At 47.8% G+C, this 26,664-nt stretch overlaps 1 protein-coding gene across 2 annotated transcripts in view; it reads right to left on the reverse strand.

Moving 5' to 3' along the window:
- Window positions 1–21,427: 21,427 nt before the first annotated feature.
- TXNRD1 (thioredoxin reductase 1) overlaps window positions 21,428–26,664 on the reverse strand; it is a 195,366-nt gene continuing 190,129 nt past the window's right edge. For both annotated transcript variants that reach the window (XM_086919159.1, XM_086919160.1), the window contains 3 exons: window positions 26,265–26,360; window positions 25,423–25,557; window positions 21,428–23,304 (listed from right to left, as the gene is read on the reverse strand). In XM_086919159.1, coding sequence (XP_086775285.1) covers window positions 23,236–23,304; window positions 25,423–25,557; window positions 26,265–26,360 — 300 coding nt within the window. In that variant the 3' untranslated portion in view covers window positions 21,428–23,235. The remainder of the gene's footprint in view (window positions 23,305–25,422; window positions 25,558–26,264; window positions 26,361–26,664) is intronic.

The following is a 26,664-nucleotide window of genomic DNA, read 5'->3' on the forward strand; positions in this document are numbered from 1 at the left end:
CCAGGTGTTCCTCTTGACAGCCTCTGGTACCTGCAGAAACTGCTTTCCAAAGATTTTTGGGTAGTGCTTGACAACATCCTCCACCAGCACCTGAAGTTCACCAGTGCTGAACTTCATCTTCCTCTTCCTCTCTGCACCTTCCCTCTGGGAGTCTTGGGGATCCATTTGTTTGTCCTGCAGAGCTCAGCTTCACAGCAGCCTGTCTCTGTGTAACTGCTCTCCTGTGTGATCAGGTACTCTGCACCTGCATGGGTGTGGCCACTTCCTGGTTGTGGGGTGGGGTGGATGCACAGGATTGGTGGATTGCTCTGTTGGTTGGCTGAGGGGCGGGGTGAAGGCACGTGATTGGTTGATACTTCAACTGCCTGATATTTTGTATCCCCGACTCGGTATTTACCGATTCGGTAAATACTGATTCGGTAAATACCGATTCGGTAAATTCAATTCATTCCTATGGGCAACCGGGCCCATAGGATTGCATGTGAATTTTCGATTTGGTAGGCTGGTCCGGTTTTGTGGAGGGCTTTGTGTACGTGGGTGAGTAGCTGGAAGGTGATCCTCTTTTCGACGGGGAGCCAGTGTAGGTCTCTCAGGTGGGGGGTAATGTGGCTGCGGCGAGGGACGCGGAGGACCAGCCGGGCGGAGGCGTTTTGAATGCGTTGCAGTCGTCGTAGGTGTTTGGCCTGGATACCTGCATAGAGTGCGTTGCCATAGTCTAGCCTGCTGCTGACGAGGGCCTGGGTCACTGTTCTTCTTGTTTCGGTGGGGACCCACTTGTAGATCCTGCGGAGCTTGCAGGAGGAGGCGATGGCGTTGACCTGCTTCGACATGGAGAGGGAGGAGTCAAGGATGAAACCCAGGTTGTGTGCGTGGTCGGTGGGTATCGGTGCTGTTCCTAGAGTGGTCGGCCACCAGGAGTCTTTCCAAGCTGAGGGGGTGGAGTCGATGATAAGGACCTCTGTCTTGTTCGAGTTCAGCTTCAGTTGGCTGTTCCTCATCCAATCTGAGACAGCCTTTATTCCTCTGTGGAGGTTGGTTTTGGCGGTTTGTGGGTCCCTGGTGAGGGAGCGGATTAGCTGGGTGTAGTCGGTGTAGGAGATGATGTTGAGATATTGCTGGCGGGCAACATGGGCAAGGGGGGGCCATGTAGATGTTGAACAGTGTCGGGCTGAGCCCTGTGGTACGCCGCAGATGATGTCGGTGGTTTTGGAGCGGAGAGGGGGGAGACGGACGCTCTGGGTTCTGCCGGAGAGGAAAGAAGTCCAGTCCAGGGCTTTCTCTTGGATTCCGGCTTCTTGGAGGCGTGTTTTTAGTGTGCGGTGGCAGACCGTGTCGAAGGCGGCTGACATGTCCAGGAGGATGAGGGCTGATGTTTCGCCGTTGTCCAGGTGCGTCCTTATGTTGTCTGTGGCGGCGATGAGGGCAGTCTCGGTGCTGTGGTTTCTTCAGAATCCGGACTGGGATGGGTCCAGGGTGTTGTTGTCTTCGAGGTATTGGGTCAGTTGTGTGTTTACGATTTTCTCGATGGCCTTCGCCAGGAACGGGAGCAGGGAGATCGGTCGGAAGTTCTTGAAGACCTTGGGGTCTGCCTTGGGTTTTTGAGGAGGGCGTTGATCTTGGCGTGCTTCCAGCTTTCCGGGACTGTGGCTGTCTCGAAGGAGGTGTTGATCACTTTCCGAAGTTGGGGTGCGATGGCTGCGTCAGCTTTGTTGAATATGTGGTGAGGGCAGGGGTCAGACGGTGATCCTGAGTGGATGGAGTTCATTGTCTTGCAGGTTTCGTTGTTGTTGACGTTGGTCCAGGAGGTCAGGCTGTTGAACTGAACAATTTTTATTTTTATACTTTTTATCCGTTGGTCCAACTGTACTCCTGCTGATACCACAACGTAAGCGCCATCTGCAGTATTGCAAGACTGTGCAAGCTTCACTTGATGGCTCCTGCATGATCTTGCTGTACCACGGCTCGAGAGAGATTCCTGTGGTACAACATAGGTGGCGTACTGGGGCCCAATGAGAGTACTGTGGGACCCACAACATTTAAAAAAAACACTTTTGGCCCAAAGGCCGGGTTTCAGGATACTCCTACCCTGTCCCCTTATTTGTTATTTAACATAGGACACAGACGCAAGACCCAGAGTCCTGAAATGATGACCGCAGAATGTTGCGCCCATTAAGTAGATTGCTCACTCCCATGGGGCCAGTACCAGTGCCACGGAACTGAAGAGATCAATAGTGAAAAATCCCTATCGGCTAATCTGAATGCCTATTTTTGTAAATTATCAGTACCACAGCAGTACCATGCTACTTCAATTGGACCAACCATCCATATATCAATATTTTTCTAAAGAATGGCTGAACGGATTTACTCTAAATCATATAAGGCACAATTTAGGAGTAAAGACTTAGCTTTCTGCAAAATTTGGTGTCATTCTATTCAGCCTTTTTTTGTGTATCACTTCTCAAAATTCCCTTGTGAAGCTAAGTGGAAAAAACATGTCTTAGGATCCTCTCTTTTACTCGATCCTTACTTACTAGATCACACCAAACTTATCAAGAACAGCTGCGGTGGATCAATTTAAAAAAAAAAGTTTTGTAACGATTAGTCAAATGGTGCCAAAGTTATCCGCAAAAATAAAAACCCTCTTCCTATGGAAACTGTGACTTAAAATATACCTAAACAGTGGGAAAATACACACACAATAAGATACCTATTAACCTAGAATTAACTATTAAAACTAGAAAGTATACCATAGTGGGTAAAGTGTTGGACTCTGAGGATTGTGTAGTTACTATTCCCATTATGTATGTATACTTGTAAAGCGCACTGTTACCTCGTTACGTGGCGTCCTGGCGCTGTATACCGCTGGGGAACCCGTCCTGGCTTTCCCTGTGAGAGAGCACCCCCAAGGTGAAGCCAGGCATCCCCGGCGCTGCTGGGGCCGTTGTGGAGATTAAGCAAGCTATTGCCCAGAGTTGCAGAGTGGGACCCATGGTTAGCGTAGGCACCTAGGCGAGAATTATCGAGTCCACGGACATTGACCCAAGACCCTGCCGCGTCGGGAATTGAACCCTGGTCCCGGGCCGACTTCTGCTTTAGGGTCTGCCGCTTTTAACCAGTGAGCCACACACATTATTACTGTTGCAAGTAAAGCAAGTGATTTGCAAAAGAGATGACATTTTTCCTACATACCTGTTGCAGCAAGCATCAATTAACAATTATACACTGTGTGTGTGTGTGTGTGTGTGTGTGTGTGTGTGTGTGTGTGCAATATATATATATAAACGCTTGGCAAACAAATCTTAAGAGACAAACAGAGCCAACTTCAAATGCGATTCTCCATTCTTCATTAATTTTTTAGCATGTCAGCCATGACGCGTTTCAGCTCACACAGCGGCCTTGTTAACACCGGTTTATGTATATGTATATATATATATATATATATATATGTAGCACAATCCTCGAACCTCCACGCCGACAGCGCAGCGCGGCGAAAGAAGAGGGCAGACCCCACGTTTGCAGGCAGGATGATTTTTTATTCAAGACCCTTCAAGTGACGCCTTTCGAGTACCACGTACGCTTGTTCACACACCTTGGAAACAGTCTGCCTTTCAATTTATATACTTTTTTCCCTGACCCTTCCTAAGGGCCACACCTCCTGTTGTGTGTCACATGACTGTTGCATGGAAATGGAAATGAGTGCAAACATTAAACACGGGGGATACAAACGACTGAGGGTAAAGTGAAGTCACAAATCATAATGATGTTAATTGAACAATGGACTATTTACGCATATAGTGTAAAATACATTATATACAAAAATACAATTAACCAATTCATCAACAATTCAGTCGTAATGTTTAAAAAACCAAAATGTACATATATCATTATGAACATGGTCTTTTTCCCCAATCGATGTTATTGCACAGATCTCTTTACAGGCCTATCAAATATCATAACTGCTTGAATGCAGAATCACCCGACCTGCGAGCTGTAAAAATAACTGGTACTGGAAAAATCTCTGCTTGAATGCAGTAGTCCATAATAGACAGATATAAAGTGCCTAGTGCTCGTTGTACAAATTTGTAATCCAGTATCAAAAATATAAAAGATAAAGCCTTAATTCATGTGATGGTACATATAGGTGACAGCTAAATTGTGTATTGCCCATGAGCTAATGTCTACAATATTTATTAAAATTCATAATTCATGAATTTACATATTCCATAAATATTAAGACCTATGTACAACTATTTACAAAAACTACAAGTGCCTAAATATATACATTTGATGTGACTTAATCACCTCTAAATGTGCTCATAATGTATATGTGTACGTGCAAATAATGAAAAATAATAGCTAAATGGGAAAAAGGGATGATTGAATATTAAGTGCAGGTCCGGAAAAGGGGATTAGGAAAGGAAAAATTATTATATACTGGCAGTGTAACTATAACTCATGTATATACAATGTATGTAAACTATCACTATCTGGCAAGCATATTCAAACCAAAAGCTCACTGGGCTATCTCCAATCGGAATATTAGGGCACATTGCTATAGATGTGTATGCTGCCACATTGGTTCAAGACTTGATGCACAGGAAAACTTCCCCCTTCTAGATGTGTATAGAGGAGAAGTATATCGGGGGGGAAGCGGAAAATAGTATGCCAATAGGAACAACCCATAATTACAAGAAGTTCTGTAGGTCCTCAGTTGCGTTAAGCCCATTAGGTTGTTTGCTATCTAACGCCACAATGTATTGAGTTTCCAGTCTCCTGAGGATTTTGTCCCTGTCTCCCCCTCGTTTCAGAATTGGTACCGCATCTATGACATAGTATTTTAGACACGCCAGGTCCCTGGCGTGAACCATGTCAAAATGACGTGCCACGGGGTAGGTGGAGTCATGATTGACTATTGCCCGGAGATGCTGCAATATCCTGACATGCACCTATATATATATATTCACAAAAAATCCATAGGTTCCAGAAATGTTATAGTTAGGTTAAATATTTTACACACACAAATTTAGTCTCTGTAACCTTTGTTTTTTTCAGTGAATTTCAACGGTTTTTTAATGGTCTTTCCTAACAATAAGGTCCCTGTAACCTTTGTTTTTTCCAGTGAATTTCGAGAGCATTTTTTAAAGTAAAGAAATATGTAATTGGCATGCGTTAATCCAACTGCCACAGCACACAGCCTATACCTATGCACGGCGGGGGGAGGGCCTGGTATATGGACAGCCAAACTTAGTCCCCCCTCCACAGTCCAATTTGGGTACAAGGGACCCCATACTCCCATGCCCAGCCAATAAAGGGTGGGTACCCTGGGTCCACTTTGCTATTGTTGGGAGCCATGGGGGAAACCTAATGCCCCCTCTCCCAGCCAGCTCACTGCCTCCAGCTGTAGCCGGCAATGCTCCCGCATGTAGGGAGCACCCAAAAAAGCTCCTTCCAGTGTGTGGGCGCAATTGTTTCATCTGTTTCCCTACCCGCTTCAATGCAGGCAGGGAAACAGATAAAAAGGCTGCTCCAAGTGGGCGGGAGCACTCTCAAAGTTTACAAGTTACAGTTAGGAAATAAAATTTTAATTGTAAAAATTCACTGAAAAATACAAATATTACCCGTTCTTACTGTTGACCGAACACTGTGCAAAGGCTCCTTTAAAAATGATACAAATAGGATGCACTATCTCTTTAATTACTCTAGGCTTGCTAAAGTGGATGTTGGTAATACTTGAATAGTGCATGATAAAAGGAGCCCAGGACCACTAGTTGACACCATTCTGCCGGTGATACATGTGAATCAATGCTCCCCAGTGGGTATCAGTTTCCATATTGCTTTGTCATATACTTCTAATTAGTCCTGGCAAGTTTTTCAGCAAATGGATAATAACTATGGGTGGACGTATTTTGCATAATTTGGTGAATCGTAATTATGCAAGATTATGCAGAATTACATGAGGAACATACCCTAGCGTTTAGAGCTTTTTTCCCCAAGGATGCATTTTGAGCTAAAAATAGTGCTAAATAAACAGAACATGAACAGCAACATCCAGCAGCGCTCGCTAATTAGTTGTTCCCGCCCTCCTGCTGTAGGATTTTGTGCCATATTACTTATAACTAAGCGAATGTGCATAATTGCATGTCTGTACTTTTGCACCAAAAGTGTAACAAGAAATTACCAAAAGGAATCTGATTATCTGGCTTAATATAAATTTCTGAGAAGATATGGGTGACCCAATAAACCCTTGTAGGCTTGGGCAATGTATAGGTTAGGATAAGAAATGGCCTCAAGGGATTTTATTCATAAACTGAGTACCCAAGGTTTAGCGTATAGCATTTAAGGGTTGATTAAACAATTGAACCCTATCGTATCCATAGGATAACTATATCATTCGTGTTATTCATAAACATTCAATGAAATCAAGCTAAAGAGGAGATCAAATAAAGTGAGCACACAGTAAATTAATTTTCTATGAAAATTTTAGTATTGAATTGATCAGAGAGTACAAATCATGGGGATATGGAAGTTCCTTATAAATAAATACACAGGAAATATTTAATATTAGTCTGTTTCATTTCATTATGCTTATATTAGCTATACGAACCGTTTTACAAAATGCAATAATTTTTTGTAGATACCACGATATTTCTGTCTACCCAGTCAAGACTTGTAACAGAACTATTTTACCGCAGTTACAACTGACATCGCTAGTCACTGCAGGTATGCTCCTTCCAAACACCGTTGTTATTCGAACTAGTCCAAAATAGTGGATGAATATAATAGTGGCATATACGTATTGTTTCATATTCTTCAGTTGAATATATTGAAGGTGGCGACCATTCATTATCTTCGCTCTGTTTCTTCTAAGTGAGTCTATCAATTTTGGCCTCCATTTAGGAATACAATAAGATAATCTCTCTGAGTCTCATCAATGTTTGTTTGTTCCATTTGAGAACACAATAAGATAATCTTTCTAAGTTTCATTAATGTTTGTTTTATGCATTTAAAATAGAGAAGGTAAATGCTTCATTAACTATTACTGCATTAATTTATGTTGATTTCCGAGTCACATCATTAGGGTGTGAAGCACACAGTTTTTGATACAAGCTAGTATAGCAGCTTTTGTTGTCTTCATAGATTGTTTGAAGCATGGAAGTAATTGTACATAAATTGCTTTTTGCATAGGGGGCTTTTTTCACGAAAAATTAGTCCTGATGATGGTCTTATTGATACCTACAAGCAAGACTGAAACGTCGACTTAATCACCATCTCCACGGCATCAATGCTCGAAGGATACCTCTGTATACTAGTGAACTTGGTCTTCTTCTTTTACCTATGGAGTTGTTGATATGTTATGAATTGATTTGTTAATTTTTATGTACATCTATTCATAACTGCCAATATTGGATTTGTCTCTGCTTTTGATTCCCATGATTTGTACTCTCTGATCAATTCAAAACTACAATTTTCATAGAAAATTAATTTACTGTGTGCTCACTTTATTTTATCTTCTCTTTAGCTTGATTTCATTGAATGTTTATGAATAACACAAGAATGATAGAGTTATCCTGTGGATACGATAGGGTTCAATTGTTTAATCAACCCTTAAATGCTATACGCTAAACCTTAGGTACTCAGTTTATGAATAAAATCCCTTGTAGCCATTTCTTATCCTAATTTAAATGTCGCCTTGGTCTGACAATCATGCCAAGGCTGTTTTTATTTATGGCATTGTGTATACATTAAAATATATTTGTTTTCATTACAGAGCAGTTGTTTCATATTAGAAAAAGCTTGCTCTTTATCTAACTCTTTCAAATCCATGACTCTCAACTAGTTCAATTTCATGAACAACGCCCCAGACAGACTATTCCCCTTTCCCTGCAACCCTCTGGAATCAGGGCCATGCATTTACATTTCTCCCTTTAAATATGGGTTTAATGATGCCTTTGAGCAGAGCACTAAAAATAGCAACTACCCAAAGGGGATTCGCCGGCATAGGGGCAGTTTGGAAGATACGTTAACCCTATCCACGAAGAACTTTCTTCTTTAATTTCACAAAGTGAAAAGTTCTGTATTTTATGGGCATACTAAAATACATATAATGTAATCCACAAAGAAACAAAGAAAAGTTTACTCACTAGTGTTCACAAGTGCATTTTCTATAAGTGCACTCACCTTGTGTATTTTGGATTGAATAATACATGGATCTAAACGCCACTGCTTTCTTTTCCCTGTTTAGCGTGTCACTGTCCTGTTCCATTATTTGTGTAATTATTGTTGCTTTGTGTTTGTTCTGCTGGAATTTCACATCTCCTTCTTGATGATTTAAATGATAAGAATGAGTGCTTCTAAACACCAAGCAATAATTGAACTCTGAATGCAGCGCTGAACGTTAAGTATACATTTAGGTCTAGGCGCTAGAACTTAGTGAGTGTTGTTCAAGGCCCTGAATGTCTGTTTTAAGCAATTCATAGCCTGGTAGAAGCCAACTTAAATGTTGTACGTCTGTCTCAAACTTAGGAAAGTTGTGGATATTTAAAGACGGAGAGCAACCTGAGGCTTACTCAGAGAGTGGGATATGTGGCTTGAGACTGGCTCTTGGCCAAAGGAAACAAGCATTGCTAAAGTCAATAGATCTGAATCAATCAATCAATCAGAACCTTTGTAAAGCGCACTACTTACCCATGAGGGTCTCAGAGCGCTGGGAGGTTGGGGAGAAGCTGCTACTGCTCGAATAGCCAGGTCTTGAGGAATCCTCTGAAGGTTAGGAGGTCCTGGGTCTGCTGTAGGGGGGATGGAGAGTGTGTTCCAGGTCTTGGCGGCGAGGTGGGAGAACGATCTGCCGCTGGAGGTTGCTCTTCGGATGCGGGGGACTGTGGCGAGGGCGAGGTTGGCGGAGTGGAGCTGGCGGTTGGGGGTGTAGAAGCCGAGTCATCTGTTGAGGTATGTTGGTCCAGTGTTGTGGAGTGCCTTGTGTGAGTAGGTGAGGAGCTTGAAGGTGATTCTCTTGTCGACGGGGAGCCAGTGCAGGTCTTTCAAGTGGGGTGTGATGTGGCTGCGGCGAGGGATGTCGAGTATCAGGCATGCAGAGGGATTTTGAATGCGTTGGAGTAGTTTCAGGAGTTTTGCCGTGGCTCCTGCGTAGAGGGCGTTTCAGTAGTCCAATCTGCAGCTGACGAGGGCCTGGGTGACCGCTCTTCTTGTTTCTGTGGGGATCCACCTGTAGATCTTGAGGAGCATGCAAGGGTGTTGAAGCAGGAGGACGAGCTTGACCTGTTTTGTCATGGAGAGAGTAGAGTCGAGGATGAACCCTAGGTTGCGTGCGTGGTCGGTGGGTGTTGGAGCTGTTTCCAGTGCGGTCGGCCACCAGGAGTCATCCCATGCCAAGGGGGTGGAGCCGAGGATGAGGACTTCCGTCTTGTCTGAGTTTAGCTTCAGTTGGCTGTTCTTCATGCACTCGGCGATGGCTTTCATTCCTTTGTAGAGGTTGGTTTTGGCGTTGAGGGGAGAGGATCAGCTGGGTGTCGTCGGTGTAGGAGATGTTATTGAGGCCGTGCAGTCGGGCGACGTGGGCGAGCGGTGCCATGTAGATGTTGAACAATGTTGGGCTGAGGGATGAACCCTGGGGTACGCCGCAGATGATCTAGATGGCTTCGGAGCGGAAAGGGGGAGGCGGATGCTCTGGATTCTGCCGGAGAGGAAGGAGGTGGTCCAGTCCAGAGCCTTGTCTTGGATCCCAGCGTCGTGGAGGTGTGTGCATAAGGTGGGGTGGCAGACAGTGTCAAAGGGGGCTGATAGGTCCAGGAGGATGAGGGCAGCAGTTTCGCAGTTGTCCAGCAGGGCTCTGATGTCATGGGTGGCTGCGATGAGGGCAGTTTCGGTGCTGTGGTTGCTGCGGAACCCGGACTGGGACTGGTCCAGGATGTTGTTCTCCTCAAGGTAGCGAGTCAGTTGTCTGTTGATGGTTTTCTTGATGACCTTCGCCGGGAACAGGAGCAGGCAGATGGGCCGGAAGTTCTTGAGATCCTTGGGGTTAGCCATAGGTTTTTTGAGTAAGGCGTTGATCTAGGCATGCTTCCAGCTCTCCGGGAAGGTTGCTGTCTTGAAGGAGATGTTGATGGCTTTCCGGAGGAGGGGTGCGATGGTGGTGCTGGCTTTGTTGAAGATGTGGTGTGGGCATGGGTCTGACAGAGATCCGGAGTGGATGGTGTTCATGATTTTGATGGTGTCGTCGTCATTTATGTTGGTCCAGGAGAGCTGGGGGTCAGTGCGGATGGTGGTCGTGGGGACGGACGTCTCAGTGGTTGTCGGGGCAGTCAGGACGTTGAAGCTGTTGTGGATGTCTGAGATCTTGCGATGGAAGAAGGTGGCAAGGGAATCGCACAGGTGTTGCGAAGGTGGGATGTCGTTGGTGTTGGAGCTGGGGTTGGAGAGTTCCTTCAGGATGTTGAAGAGCTCTTTGCTGTTATGTGCGTTGTTGTCTAGGCGGTGTTTGAAGGAGGCCCTTTTGGCGGATCTGATCAGGTGATGGTGTCTGTGGGTGGAGTTCTTGTGGGCTGCGTAGCAGTCTGGTGTCTGTTCACGGTGCCATTTCTTCTCTAGCTTTCGGCAGGTTTGCTAGGAGGCCTGGAGGTCTTCAGTGAACCAGCTGGCTTTCTTGTTAGCGTGTCTGTTGGAGGGTTTCTTGATCAGGGCGAGGGTGTTGGCGCCGTTGTCGATCCATTGTCTTGGGTTGCGGGCGGCGGTGTTGGGGTCGGTGGGTGAGCTCCGGGCGAGGGTGGTGGTTAGCTGGTCTTCGGTGACTTTGCTCCAGCAGCGGCGGGGATCTGTTGGGTGCAGTGGTGTGTGTGGTTTTCCGGAAGGTGAAGTGGATGCAGTGCTGGTCGGCCCAGTGGAGTCCGGTGGTGTGGTTGAAGGAGACGTGGGCGCTTGCGGAGAAGTTGGGGTAAAGCGTGTGGCCGGCGGAGTGGGTGGGTGTTGTGATGAGTTGTCAAAGTCGTAGGATGGCGAGGTTGTCTATCAGGGTGGTGGAGTTGTGTTCGTTGTTGATCTCAAGGTGGAAGTTCAGGTCCCCGAGAAGGATGTAGTCTGTGGAGGCGAGGGTGTGTGTACTGACGAAGTCGGCGATGGAGTCGCTGAACTGTGGTCGGGGCCTGGGGGGGGGGTCTGTAGACAAGGGTTCCTCTGAGGGTAGTGTTGGGATCAGTCTGGAAGTGCAGGTGTTCGGAGGTGCTGAGGGTGTCGTTGGTGTTGGTCGAGACTCTGGGAGTGTCCCTGTGGACGATGGCGATTCCTCCTCCTACTCAGTTGGTGCAGTCCCTGCTGGTGATCTTGTAGCCATCCGGGATGGCTATGGCGATGTCGGGTGCCGAGGAGGGGTTCAGCCAGGTCTCTGTCAGGAAGGCGATGTCTGGGGAGGTTGAGTCGAGTAGAACGGCGTGTTTGCGGGCGGAGCAGGTGTTGAGAAGAATGCATCTGAGGTAGTTCGGTTCTTTCCTGGTGGGTGGATTTGCGAATCGGATGCTGGTGAAGCTGCAGTTCTGGCAGGAGAAGGGTCCTAGGGTGCGCTTCAGGGCGGCTAGGAAGCAGGTGTGTGATTGTCCGATGTTGAGTGTGTTGAGGGTGCTGGCATTGTTGCGGGGTCGGGTGACGTGGTGTTCTTGGGGGCCCGGGGGTTCTGGCACCGGGCGCAGACGGGCGCAGAGGGAGGAGCAGCTGGGAGGTGGGGACGAATGGGGGAGCAGGGGGCCAAGCCGCAGGGGGTGCAGCGGCGGGAAGAACAGGGGGAGGAACGGGGAAGAAGGGTACAAAAGGCAAAAAGGGCACAGGGCACCGATATATCACAAGAGGAATGAAGCAAAAACAACTAAACAAATGCAGCAAAATAAAATACATTTACACTAAGGCGAGGTGCAAAACTTACTACTTGTGTAACGATATATCAGTAAGAGACATTAGTTAGTGATAGATTCCTTACCTTAGAATATCCCCAGGCGTCAGACTGGATCCGGAAACTTTTGCGTAGTAGTACCCTTGCACGTCAATAGGCGTCGTCTGCGGCTCCGCGTCCGTCGTCGGCGTCGTGGGCGACGTGACGACGTCGTCGGAGTACTTAGACACCGCCTCCGCGTGCTGACGTCAGTTCTTAGACACAGCTTTTCCACGCCAGAAGCGCAGAGCCATGCCAAAAACCAACACTGGTGCCATGAAACTAGGGCCTTGAAAGGGGATGACCTTAACCCTGGATATCAGTTCGCAGAACGGGGAGGATGGGTGGGTCAGTAAGGAATCTATCACTAACTAATGTCTCTTACAGATATATTGTTACACAAGTAGTAACTTGTGCATCTGAAAGAGACACGTTAGTGATTCCTTACCTTAGAATAGATACCCCAGCAATACCAACCCCGTGGTGGTGGGTCTGCGAACCAATAATCACACCAGAAAGTCCTGGAGGACGGAACGGCCAAAGTAGCCATCCCTTCGGACTTGACTGTCCAGGCAATAATGTCGTGCAAACGTGTGCAGCGAGGCCCACGTAGCCGCCTGGCAAAAGTCCTGCAAGGGCACACCTCGGCCCAAGGCAGTTGTAGTGGCTCGAGTGGAATGAGCCCTCAGCCCAACAGGGGGTTCCTTCTTAGCCAAGGAATAACACGCCTGGATGCACAAGATGATCCACCGGGAGATGGTCCGCTTGTGCACCGCTTTCCCTTTCTTAGCGCCCGCGTATCCAACAAAGAGTTGATCATCCACCCGGAACTGTTGTGTGCGATTCAAATAAAATGAGAGCGCACGTTTTGGGTCCAGACGGTGGAGCCTCTCTTCCTCTCTCGAGGGGTGCGGAGGCGGAAAGAAGGTGGGCAAGGTGATGGATTGCCCAATGTGGAAGGCCGTGACTACCTTGGGTAGGAAGGAGGTCCTTGTTCGTAACACAACCTTGTCCGGATGGACTGAAAGGAAAGGAGGCTTACAAGACAGAGCCTGGAGCTCACTCACTCTCCTGGCAGAGGTGATGGCTACCAGGAAGCCAGTCTTCAAAGAAAGAAGGCAAAGAGGACAGTTGTGAAGTGGCTCAAAGGGAGCGCACATCAGAAACGTAAGAACCAGGTTCAAGTCCCACTGAGGCATCATGAAGGGAACAGGAGGGAACGTATGAGTGATGCCCTTCAGGAATCGATTAACGATAGGGGACTTGAACAAAGAAGGTTGATCAGGCAGCCTCAGAAAGGCTGAAAGAGCTGAGAGATAGCCCTTGACAGTGCCCAGAGCAGAGCCCTGCTGGGCAAGAGAGAGAAGAAAGAGGAGAACCTCAGAAAGGGGGCATTAAGGGGATCCACAGCCTTTGCTGTGCACCATGCCACAAATCTATTCCACCTGCAGGCTTATACCGACTTTGTGGAGGGACGCCTGGCTGCCAGAATTATGTTACAGACTTCAGGAGGCAAGTCAAATGGCCTCAACTGTCGCGGCTCAATCTCCAAGCATGGAGGTGGAGACTGGACAGGTTCGGGTGGAGGACCGTCCCCTGCTGCTGCGCCAGAAGGTCCTCCTGAAGAGGCAGACGAACCGGGGGATCGACTGACATACTGAGTAGCTCGGGATACCAGTACCTTCATGCCCAGTCCGGAGCCACAAGGATGACTTGTGCCCGGTCGCGCTTGATCTTCTTCAGCACTCTGGGCAGAAGCGGTATAGGCGGAAAGGCATACAACAGACCGCAACTCCACTCGCGACGAAAAGCGTCTCCGAGCGAGTGCCGCCTTGGAAATTCCAACGTGCAGAACTGATGACATTACACGTTCTCTTCGGTGGCGAATAGATCTAACCAAGGCTCTCCCCACTGCTGAAAGAGACCTTGCGCCACGTCCGAGTTCAGACGCCATTCGTGATTCATCATGCACCGGCGGCTGAGTTTGTCCGCTCTGGCGTTCAGAGAACCTGCCAGGTGTTGAACCATCAGAGTCACGCCCTGATGTTCCAGCCATTGCCAGAGGCACAGAGCCTCCTGGCAGAGGGTCCACGACCCCACCCCGCCCTGTTTGTTGCAGTACCACATGGCAGTGGTGTTGTCCGTGAACACCTGCACTACACTCCCTCGGACAGACGAGAGGAATGCCTTCAGTGCTAGACGAATCACCCGCAGCTCCAAAAGGTTGATATGGAGCCGGGACTCCGCCGGAGACCAGAGGCCTCTGATCTCCGCCTCTCCCATGTGGCCTCCCCAGCCCTGAAGGGACGCGTCCGTTACAACTACATGCTCCGGTTGGGGAAGGGAGAGGGATCTGCCGTTGACCCAATCGCGGTCCGTGAGCCACCACTGCAGCTGTCTCGCAGTGCCCTCCGAGATCAGGACATGGTCGGACAGGTTGCCCTGATGCTGTGCCCACTGAAACTTCAGGTCCCACTGCAGAGCCCGCATCCGCCACCGTGCGTGATGCACCAGAAGGATGTAGGAGGCCATCAGCCCCAGAAGCCGCAGCGTCAACCTGACTGAAACCCGGGATAAAGGCCGGAAGAGGGGAATCAGGGCCTGTATATCCCAAACTCGCTGTTCGGGCGTGAAAACCCGAAACTGCGCCGAGTCGAGAATCGCTCCGATGAAAAGGAGCTTCTGCGAGGGACACAGGTGTGACTTCGGCACATTGATGGAGAACCCCAGCTGGTGCAGGAGATCCGCCGTAGTCTGGAGGTGGCTGACGACTCTCTGGGGCAAGCCCGCCTTCAACAACCAGTCGTCGAGGTAGGGGAAGACTGAGACCCCCAACCTGCGCAGATGAGCTGCGACCACCGCCATCACCTTTGTGAACACCCATGGGGCGCTGGTAAGGCCGAAGGGGAGCACGGTAAACTGAAAGTGCTCGTGGCCTACCGCGAACCGCAGGTAACGCCGGTGGGCCGGCAGGACGGGGATGTGGAAATACGCGTCCTGCAAGTCCAACGCTATCATCCAGTCTCCTGGGTCTAGGGCAGCTAAGACCTGAGCCAGAGTCAGCATTTTGAACTTCTCCTTCCGGAGGAAGCCGTTGACGTTCCTCAGATCCAAGATAGGGCGTAGGCCCCCTTTGCCCTTCTTGGGTACCAGAAAGTAGTGGGAGTAGCAACCACGTCCTACTTCTGACCCAGGAACGCGCTCGATGGCCCCCTTGGCCAAGAGGGCCGAAACTTCCTCCTGCAGGAGCCGCAAGTGATCCCCCGATATGCGGTGGTGTTGCGGTGGCATGGCTTGAGGGGTTGTCTCGAAGGGAAGGGAGTAGCCCCTCCGGACGATCTGCAGCACCCACCTGTCCGAAGTGACAGTGCGCCAGTGAGAGTGGTGATGGCGAACCCTGCCTCCCACTGACGTCACATGGGCCGAAAAGCACGGACTAGGAGGGTTTAGAGGCGGATGCTGCAGGGGAAGGTGTGGACTGACTTTGCCTGTTTGCCCGACCGCCTCTGCGGCGGTTTCCACGGCCGCCGCCGCGCTGGACGACAGTCTGCGGCGAGTGGCTGGCGGCACGTGTGGGGACGCCCCTTCCTTGGCCACGAAAGGAGCGAAAGGCACCCGTTTGCTGGCGCGGGGCCGAGAGGCCCAAGGACTTGGCCGTAGCCCTGGAGTCCTTAAAGTGCCCAAGCGCGTGGTCTGCCTTGTCGCCAAAGAGGCGACGGCCATCGAACGGCATGTCCATCAGAGTGTTCTGGACATCTGCCGAAAAATTGGCGGATCTCAGCCAGGCGTGGCGTCTCACCGCCACTGTTGTAGCCATCGCTCTGCCTAGCGAGTCAGTGGTATCCAGCCCACACCTAATCGAATATTTGGCTGCATCTCGGCCCTCCACAAGGGCTTGGCCGAGTTTGGCCCGTACCTCCAACGGGCACTCTGGCAGCACCTCCGCCACCGTCTCCCACAGAGAGTGGGTGTAGCGGCACAAGAGGCATGCGGTGTTGGAAGACCGCAGTCCCAAACTAAGGGAGGAGAATATCTTCTTACCATAATTCTCATACCTCTTGAATTCCCTGTCCGGCGGGGCCGTCGGGAATGCGGTCTGGGAATTAGAGGCCTGGATGACCAGACTCTCGGGGGTGGGGTGGGAGGACAGGAAACATGGGTCGCCCGGAGTCGGGCGGTGGCGTCTGGCCACGTTCCTATCTACGGGCAAACCCGTAGTGGGCCTGGACCAAGTGCCCAAAAGAACGTCGGTCAAGGCCTCATAAAGGGCAGCAGAGGCTCAGCCGAGCATGACTGTGGTTTAAGGACCTCTGTGAGGAGGTAAGTCCTCAGGGCCGCGACGGGGAGCTCAAGGCCCAAAGCCTTGGCAGCCCTTGTCAACACCACACCATAGGTAGCCCCCTCCTCCGAAGCCACGGTAGGAGGAGAGACAAATCCAGTGTCCGGAGAGGTGTCCAGGCCACTGGCCTCCCCAAGGTCTCCTGCCCAGTCCTCATGAGACTGACATTCCTTGGTCAGAGGGTCCTCAGACCCCTCCCAATCCTCCTCATCACCTATCTCCTAAGATTCAGGGTTGTAATGGAATGAGGTCGGTTCATAGAAGTGGAACTGAAGCAAAGGAGGTATCGGGGGCGGCGCCGACCGAGGACGGCGCCGGAGGTGACACCGGACGGACCGATGCCGGGGAGGTCGTAAGGTCCACCGGAGACAATCCAGAGCCCGAGGAAGGCCCAGTGGCGTCCCGCGGCGCCGGGCCCGAAGGCGCCGCGGAGCCCGTCGGAGGAGAAAGGGACCTCATGGCCATGAGGAAGCGCTCAATCTCCTCCGGCGTCGCGTTCAGCCCAGGGACCGGAGGGTGTGGGGCGGGACGAGATGCCCGCGACTCCGAAGGAGCCGCGTGGGGGGCGTCACCCGAACCCCCGGCCGCATCGCGCGAGCGTCGGGGGGAGTCAGAAGAGCGATGATGCCTCTTCGACTTCTTGTGTTTCTTACCTTCTTGCGCCGGGAAACCCTTTGTGGGTATCTGCGCGCATTATAAGTGCAATAAATAAATAAATAAATAAATAAATTACCTGACGACTTGAACCCGGAGGAGTGGTGCCGACTCCCGGAGCTGTGACGGCTCCGTCCCCGCGACCTGTCCCTCGACCTCCCGTGGGACCGGGACCGGGATCTCACTCGGCGCGGGGCCGACTGCCGGCATTCGAGCCGCCTGCTGGACCGCTCCCGCCTGGCTTTCCTCGAAAGGGCCAGACAGTCGGGGCAGGCCTCTTCGTCGTGGTCGACGCCTAGACATGTCAGGAACAGGCGGTTAGGATCCGTGACCGACATGGTGCGGTCGCAATCGTCACAATGCTTGAAACCAGGCATCCCTACGGCACCGATCTGAGTCGCAAGACTTTGAGAAGGATCAAAAATGATCTCAAAAAAGTTAGTCAAAAATTGACTGGGTTACTGCTTTTTCCAGATCTGCGCTGGCTGTCGCGGAAAAAAGAAGAACTGACATCAGCACGCGGAGGCGGCGTCTAAGTACTCCGACGACGTCATCACGGCGCCCACTACGCCCACGACGGACGCGGAGCTGCAGACGACGCCTACCGACGCGCAAGGGTACTGCTACCCAAAAGTTTCCGGATCCAGTCTGACGCCTGGGGATATTCTAAGGTAAGGAATCTATCACTAACATGTCTCTTTCAGATTTTGCGAACGGTGGGGCGGGGCCGCAGGCGCCACAGCGGCGGGAAACCACGGGAGGAGCGGCGAGAAGGCAGGGAAGGGCACAGAATAGCGCAAAAGGCAGCAGGAGAATAAAACGGAAACAAAATGAACAAATACAACAGAAGTAATGCAATTACATTTAGCAACCTACGGCCTACCACTGGCCACCAGGGATGAGGCGCAGAAGGTAGCCTGCGGGTGGAAGAGGGCCTCAAACTCGTGTCTGAGGCAGCAGCAGCGGGCTGGGGGACACGGGTAGACAGGTGGTGCTGTTGCGGCGTGGGGAGCAACCTGCCTGTAGAAGGGTCAATGGTCACAGCTCTATGACTGAAGGCAGAACTATTGAGTATGCCTAGGCTTGTTTTATTGACTCTTGCCTACCATACAGCTTTTAGCCTCCTGGCAGGCAAAATCCTCATGTGGACCACACCGAATGCACAATGGCAGCGGTGTCTCTCCAGACTCTTCGTGGCAAATGGGAAGCGGACACAGGCCGGGTGCTCAGTGACAAGGAATGGAGTGTGTTGTTGGAATACCCCAGGAAGGTACTTAGAAATCCTCAATTCAAGTTCATACAACTCATGCTCCTACATCGGGCCTATCTGACACCTTGCAAGTTGAAAATCATGTTCCCAGATGTATCGGATATGTGCCCACGTTGTCAACTGCAGGCAGCAGATTTGACACACATGCTGTGGAACTGTCCACGACTACGACATTACTGGGCGGCAGTCTGTGGGATACTAACAAATATAGCTCCGTGAGGGATAATGACAGCCTGGAATACTGTTTGCTGGGGCTGGGCCCCAAAGGGAAGAATGGTAGTCCAATCACCAAATGTAATAACTTGGCGCTCATTCTGGCCAAAAGTAATATTACAATGAAATGGAAAGCTGCTAGGCCACTGGCACTGAAAGATTGGTATGATGAGCTGATGAGGTGGGGCAGGGCTGAAGGTGAGGAATTGAAAAGAGAGGAGCAGCGTCGATTGCGTAAAATGCCAATATCTATGGAATGGAATTTATTGTTGGAGGAACTTGGTGCTGTAGACATACTAGAGTATTGTCCCTAGAGTGTGATCTGCTGGAGCTGGGGGTGGGCAGAAATGAGGGGGAGCTGGGGCTCTGTGGAATAAAATAAAAAAGAGAAAAAAGGGGTGGTTGCTGGAAGCCATCATACTAATGTCTGTATATAGTACAGAGACAATATGCTGAACTGGACTATGTATAAGATTGTATAATTTCTTATTCGCCGAGCCTAGGGGGGGAGGGAGCGGGCGGGGAAGTTGATAGGATTTGTTTTTTTCAAAAAATCTCACACTAGGTTACATGTTGATGCAGTACTCTTTGGGCGGAGTCCCATATCCCAGGGTGTATCCTGTCAGAGCTGTATGAAAATTAGATACGGACAAAGAGGGGGATGTTTTTCCTTTTTTTTTCTTTCTTAAAAACAAAATGACAGTAGGAATGATACTGGGTATGTTTAAAAGGTATACAAATGCTACATTGTGGTAAATGCTGTAAACAATGGCTCAACATACGGTCTGTAATGTTCTGAGGAATATGATTCTCACCGATATGACAAGACTGTGTGAGGTGTTACACCCAGTGATGTACTGTAATGCAACCTTCTAATAAAAATGTGTTTTAAAAAAAAAATGTGGACCACACCGAAAACTTACAATGGGCTTTAAGTCCGCTTATAGCTTACCAATAGTTTTAATGTCACTCTCATTTCCTTGCATCTTGTTGAATGACTCACCTTCCTCTTCTTGGGTTTGTCCCACCCCTGGAGCACAGCGTATTTATATTTCTTTTCATTGGTTGACTTCTATCATTCCACTGGCTGCATTTAGGGAACTGCTTCTTTATTTTTCCTTCTGCAGTCCAAGCATGAGAGTGCACGTTTTCTAGCTCTCTCAATTGTGCACTGCTTCCTCCTACAAACAGCCCCTATTCGCACTCTGTCTCGCTCCCTATTCACTCCACCCAAGCCCCAGTTTGTCCATTGATCCCCCCCTCCCCCACCCCCTCCTTAGTGGCTTTACTTTTCTGCTTCTTTTTAAATTCTTTTTTGTCAACCAGACTCGAGCACACCCTCGAGTGCCCCTTGCACCACACCCGCTATCCATTGCTCCCCCCACCATCCATTCCTTCATTGTGCTCCCATCCCTCACGGTACTTACATTTTTATTTTTTTTAGTTTTAACTTTCTTGAGGGCCCAGCAGCTGCCTCTTACAGCAGGGCTGCTCTGCATGCCAAATTGTGCTTTTGCACTAGTAAATGTAATTTGTTTATTTACTAATCCAAGTGGAATCCGTCATCTTGAATCAGTAAATAAAAAACAAAAGAAAATGGTTAATGCATCATTCTGTAGACATACACTGGCATACACACATCATCAGGCATACACGGGTCTATGGAGTGATCGGGCCTTGTTATCGTGCCTTTTTCTTTTTCTTGTGCTTTTCTTTTTTTTTGCCGGTGATGCACAGCATTGGCAAAAACATTGGAAATCCACAAGGTCAAAAAAGCGACACCTATTGGTTTTGCCAGGGCTTGTTCTAAAGTTAAGTCCTAGATCGTTTCTATGGAGAGTGTCAAAGGGAACAACCCAAAACGTGGATAAAGTCACTGGAAATTATTGGCGGGGCATTGCTGGAACAGTAATAATTCTATATCCACCCAATTTTGGGTAAGAAACTGGCTACGCATACTCACAAATTGACCCATTTCTAAAGGGGATTTAAGGAACATCCAGCTAATAAAAATAATGACTCGATGAGTGTGTGATGAAAGATTCAACTCTTTTCTGTTTTCGAGGAGGCAGACAGGCTGAAACGCCATGACCCAGTGATGAGTGCGTGTTACGAAAGTCACCTATCACAGTGACATGAAGAAACCTTTGGATTCTGGGAATATACTATATGAATTGATGAAATTTTGACGTGTTTTATGAGACTGGTCATATGCCTGTACCTGTGGAAGATTATTTGAAAGCTTTCCGTATGAATACGGGTACACCAATGGATTGCTGCCTCAAAGGTTTTTATAAAGTATAGAGTTGTGATGATCCTGGGAGTAAAATGAGCAATATAAAGCTTCATGTGTTGTAAAATTTGCCCTGAAGAAGCCCCCTCTTTTGGGGCAAAAACGCGTTGGCTGCATTCTACTTTCACCAGTGGTTTGAGAAGCCATTAAAGGATCACCAGTTGAATCCATTGAAGAGTCGTGATCAATTCTTGTGTTGTGCATTTATGCTTTGATAACATTTGTGTTGCCTTTCTGTGCTTTTGGTATTGCTTTGTAATTGTTGGGTCCAATGGCAGTGGACTACAGAGGTGGACAACGTAACTTTGAGCAGATTTACATTTTGTGTATAACGTGGTGGTGCGGCTCTTAAGTATGTCTTTCTGCCGTTTCTATCCTTTTTCTATTTCTTTTCTGGGATAGGCCGGTGTTGGCTCACACGGATCAGCCAAAAATCCTGTTCTGAATGCAGCTGATCTTTTTCAAGTGAAGGGGAACACAATACAGAAGGCACTACAATGATGCATATATATATGCACATCAATGCACACACATCCAGGCACAGATTTTGATAAATAGCTGTACATACACAGGGTCTCAGCTGCTTTATTGAAAGTTATCACTAATGATCCGCATCGATGTATGGTTGTTTATTTAAATATATTGCTCTATAGCCAAACATTCCAACTTCACCTCAATGTCTCACAAACTTTGTCACAAACGTCTGACAGACTTCATCACAGGCTGTTTTTCACATAGGTGGAATTTATTTTTAAATTCAAATGTCGTCATATCCATGTTGATTTAATCATTATTTGTAATAAATACATGTAAAAAAAAGTTTCAGTGAGTTTTAGTTTCATTGCAATAATCCTGCCCCTTCCTGGCCCCCACCTCCTCCAGGAACTGCCCTGAGCTTTTGAAATAAAGACCATGGTAACATTACAACCCCAACTCTATCCAATAAAGTGCTGTTGGCAATTACTGTGGTATAAGCCACCATGGTGGTTATTTACTAACCACAAATACTCACATAAATAATATTATTTTTAATGAATCAATACAGCTTGTTCTACTTAGAAAATGCAAGTAACAGGAACATTGGCGAGCTTACATTAAATAAATATTTGTTTTTACTTCAACAAATAGACTTGCACTGCAAGAATAGGAGGATCACCCAGACCAGCCGCCTCGCGGATCTTGATCGAATGAACAATAGCCACACAATAACAACAATGTAGAAAAGGCAAACGAATACAGGCATATCCAGGACACAATACCTAAAGGTTTGAACAAATATCTCTGGGCTAACGCGCACTGCCACAGAGCACAGGACAGTGCAGGAGTCCACCATTCAGCAGGGTGGCTCGACCACTTCCAGATATCAAGAAGCTATGTATGAGAGGGCCTGTCCCATGCAAAGCAAAGCCTAAAGGGCCCTGAAAAGAGCCTCTGTCTTTTGTGTGCTCTCAGAGTTCACTGAAGATGTCTGTAGCCAGACCTAAAATGCGTGCCTAGTGGCACCTAGTGGCAAACAGGAAGCGGAGTCTCTGCTGTTGCATCAAGCAGAGACGCGGGCAGTCTCGATGGACCAGGAAGGCCTGGTCTTCTATTTATGGCTAAATGCCCATAAAATGCTTCTCTGCCAAATTGGATTCTTTTAGAACTTTAAGACCCGCGGTGTGGATTTGTTTAAATGTCTGCAGAGGTCCGTCTGGTGTATGATTTAAATTTGCTGACTTTTGATCTTATGTCACGATTAAAAAAAAATGTTTGAACTAAAGGTCACATAAATGAGCACCAGAGTCTCGGCTTGGCTGTGAGGACAGTGGAACATTTGGCATGTATACATTGTTGTTGCACCAGCCTGACTGTTCTTCTCCATGGTAATTCAAATGTGCATGTTCGTTTGTGATACTCACTGTGTGACACTTGACTCAATATCACACTCAATGTAACAGCAAAGGCCCCAAGTAAACTCCTCTCGACTGACCGGTCCCTTTGGCGGAAAAATACATGTGCAGGTGCTCAGGATCAACAACTAGTTCAGGCTTCATCCTTAAGGTCATTGTTGATGTGAGCTCAACATTGCAGCAAAATTGTCCATCACAAATTTTCAGTGGCCATATGTGTACGTACAGTTACCACCTAGCTCTAAAGTCTGTGACAACAGTATAGCGGTATGTCTGTAAAAGTAAGTAAGGTAAATCTTCACAGAAGGTTCTTTCCAAACTTTGCCGGCAATACTTCAGTCAAAGCCCACCTAGAAAGGCTTTGGGCTTCGACATCATGGATGCACCGAGAGGTGCCTTGCCAGCTGCAGCTTGGTGTGCAGGCCATATCCCCGCTGTCGTCACTGTTGCTCGGTTTTCATCGCAGTTGACTGAAGGACCCCAACATGTGCTTTTCAGTTCCAGTATCACTGACGTTTTATGTTAGTGATTCACATCTTTGAGCTGTGGGATCTTACGATGAAGAAGGTGGCAGGGCTCCATCGAAATGTCAACTGGGGTGACAAAAATCAAAGTCTAGGGCAACAGCATTAACAGCAGGGTTTAACCTCAGCATCCCGACTGGACGAGCTCCTCGCCAGAGCTCTTGGTCACAGAGAGGGTGGTGAACACCTGAAAATAAAAATAAATAATACATTTAGAGAAGACAGAATCATACAGATAAGTAACAGTTATAGCTGTTGTGCACCCAGTCAGATGATATAGATCCAACCATTTATATCCCTATTATTATTGTTAGTGCATTACTGTTATTATTACAGCTGTTAATACCATAATTATTATTTTTATTTTTATTATAAATATTGCTAGATCTGAATGACATTACTAGCATCATGGTATTGTTGAGGTTCTTTGGTAGTGTTACATTGGATCAATGGGCTGCATTAGCATTGCAGGGGGATGTGGTTGTATAGAACACTACACAAAATATTGTGCCGATTGGTGCCAATGCCAGTTAGTGGACAGTGTTACAAATTACCAACTTAAGGCATGATTACGAATTTGGCGGTGTGGCGCCGGCCCCACCCCACCGCTGCACTGCCAAACCCATGGTGAGGCCGCTCATCCAATTAATGCGTACAACTCGTGTGTGGCAGGCCTTTTTTGGGTGTTCCCAGAGCGGTGCCTTTAAAAACAGGCACCGCAATGGGAATGCCCAAAAAAGTTCCTGCACGGCATGGGCTGTAACGTCCATGCTGTGCAGGAACTGGTATGCATGAACACCACAGGGGGGGCACATTTATAACCCCCTGTGTGCATGCACAGGCTTGAGGCACCTTTTTTTTCCTCACCGCCAGGGTTTACATGGCGTAAGAACCTCTGTGTAAACCCTGTTGGAGAGGAGACTCATAATGAGCTTGGCGGGACCATCACGGTCCTGCCAAGCATATTGTGGCCTCTGGACCGCCACGCCAACTCCAGGGAACAAATTCCATGGCAGCGGTCTCATGGCGGTCCGGCTGCCCAGTTCGTAATCGGGCTGTCAAGAGATCGCCACAGCCGCGCCCCCGCGAGTCTGACGGTCTGTGGACCACCAGACTCTTAAATGGCCCCTTAATGTCTATAATGGCTATCAAATGGATAAAGATTAAGATCAAAGACTTTCAGCTTCCAAAGAGATCTCTGAAGCAGGTGCAGTAAACTACTGAGCTATTTTAGCATTTACCAGTTACAAGAAACAAAATTAAAGCTTGTATGCAGCTCTCTGCAACCAGTGCATCAACACAATGAGTTATTTTACTGGCAGTCGGACATAGCAAAACAGATTAATGATTGGGCACAGACGCCCACACCCGCTGAGCTATATAATCAATAACCAGATATATTAAGAAATAAGAACAGGAAGTAGATGCAAGCTAATGGGAACTGTACATTTGAGTAATCTTTGGGTGCAATGTGCTGTAAGATTATAAGTGGATTTCAGGCACGCATCCTTAAGGATCGGAGTGGCTCCGCTGGCTATCCCTCACAGGGAAGTAAAGGAAAAGTATTCCAAGTGGCTCATCGACGGGGCAGGTGTCTAAAGGATATCCTAGTCACCACTGTGAGCCCCAGAAAAGATCTCTATGTTGTTGGTTGCAGTAATTTTAACTGTACTAGCAAAATGACATTAACGATGGAGCACATTAGCTTTCTTGTCTCAAAGCTCTCCGAAAAGGACAAAGGGTGCCTGTAGTCACCATGTTCTTACACACTGTATTGCTCCTAAATTGGGGATCTCTACCTATGGAGCCCTGGGATTTAACCACGTACAAAATGTGCATGTTTCCACACATATCATTAAAAATGTGGATGGAAGAAGTTTCATGTCGGGTGTGGAGCCTACAATAGCATCAAGGAAGCATTTAACCAGCCTCAAATATGATCAGAGTCAGCTTTTCCGGCATTCTAGCCTCTGAAGGCGGGTGCTACACGATGACATCTGCAGGTGATGCACTAACCTACTGAGTTATATTGCATGCTATAGAAGAATACTGAGAGCTGATCAAGGAGGACAGAGTTATAGAAAAAAGTTTTAAGCTATTCATGAGAAGACACAGTGCGATTAATGTCAATACCCATTTATTTGTTGGTTTCTGTGACTGCAGCAGTAATCTACTCAAACAATGTTCAGTTTTGACTCTCTAATAAGAATATCATCAAACTATTGCCTCTTTACAGGGATAAGTTTGGCTTGGCAATAATTGTAAGATGTTTTCCATAGTCAAGTGCCATGCCTTAGGTACGTACCTCTGCACAGACTGGGTGGATTCCTATCGTGCTGTCGAGCTGTTCTTTTGTGAGTCCACATTTGATGGCGACTGCAAATCCCTGGGTGATTTCACCAGCATTTGGCCCAAGTACGTGAAATCCTAAAACACGTTCCTAGATGGAGAACAGAAATACATCAGTGATAGGATGAGGCAAGCATCTCAGTTTCAGCAGACTAGGCAGGCCACTTGAATTATGCTTCCACTTTTATCCCATATTATTCGCGTAGACCGGGGTTCTCCAGTGTTGGTCCTCGAGGACCGGATCCATGCCAGATTTTCAGCATATCTACATTTAGATAAATATAGTTACCTTAAAAATCTGGTATGGATCCGGCCCTCCAAGACCGAAATTGGAGAACCCTTCAGTAGATCATGGGAGTCTTCCAGGACAACACCCGGGAGCTGCTTTGCAGTTGATGAGGACACACTCTGTGCTTCACAGGAAGTGCAACTGACAGTGACCTGGAAGCACTGCCCAACACATCACAATGACAAACAAGCCTGAAGGCAAACAGGAAAATCCAGATACAAAAATTGGTGGCACTGGCCATGCCAACAAGGGAAATAGCTAGTCTTCCACCCCTCTTCATGCACCACAGAAAACAGATTTAAGGACAATGCCATTATCCTTCACTGTGGATTGTGCTTCAAAAGGCATTTTCATTAGAAATAAAGTGCAAGTACTGGAAGGTAGAGATGGAATCTTAAAACATCATTGAGCTTCCGTTTATCTAGCGACTTTTAATAAACTGCCCAGCTCTAAAATGAATGGCGTTCTTTCCATTGAGGGATAAAATGCAGCTGTGGGAAATCACTCACCTGGTCTTTTTTATTGCAGATGACCTTTGCGTAGCACTTATTGTTGTCCCTCGCCGGAACTGTCCACTCCAGCGGCCAAAAATAACTGTGATACACCTGGGATTCAAGAAGAATATTGACATTCATTAGAAAGTGAAGAGCAACTAACTATAAAAAGTGAAGGATTTCATTAACAATATGTTAGTTAGTCCATAGGGTTGCTTGAGCTGATGCATTTGTGAAAGCCAGCATTCAAAATATACAACACACTGTATGTCGAGAAGAACTGTTAAGATCTTGTGGAGGTGCAAAAAAATTGTGAAGTGTGAGGACGTTACAAATGTGACGGGTTTGCATTATTACAAGTGCATTATATTCTATGGCACTTGTAACAAGGCAGACAGGATATCCATCACGTTTG

Source organism: Lissotriton vulgaris, chromosome 1_1, assembly GCF_964263255.1.
Source record: "Lissotriton vulgaris chromosome 1_1, aLisVul1.2, whole genome shotgun sequence".
NCBI classification, from domain to species: domain Eukaryota; kingdom Metazoa; phylum Chordata; class Amphibia; order Caudata; family Salamandridae; genus Lissotriton; species Lissotriton vulgaris.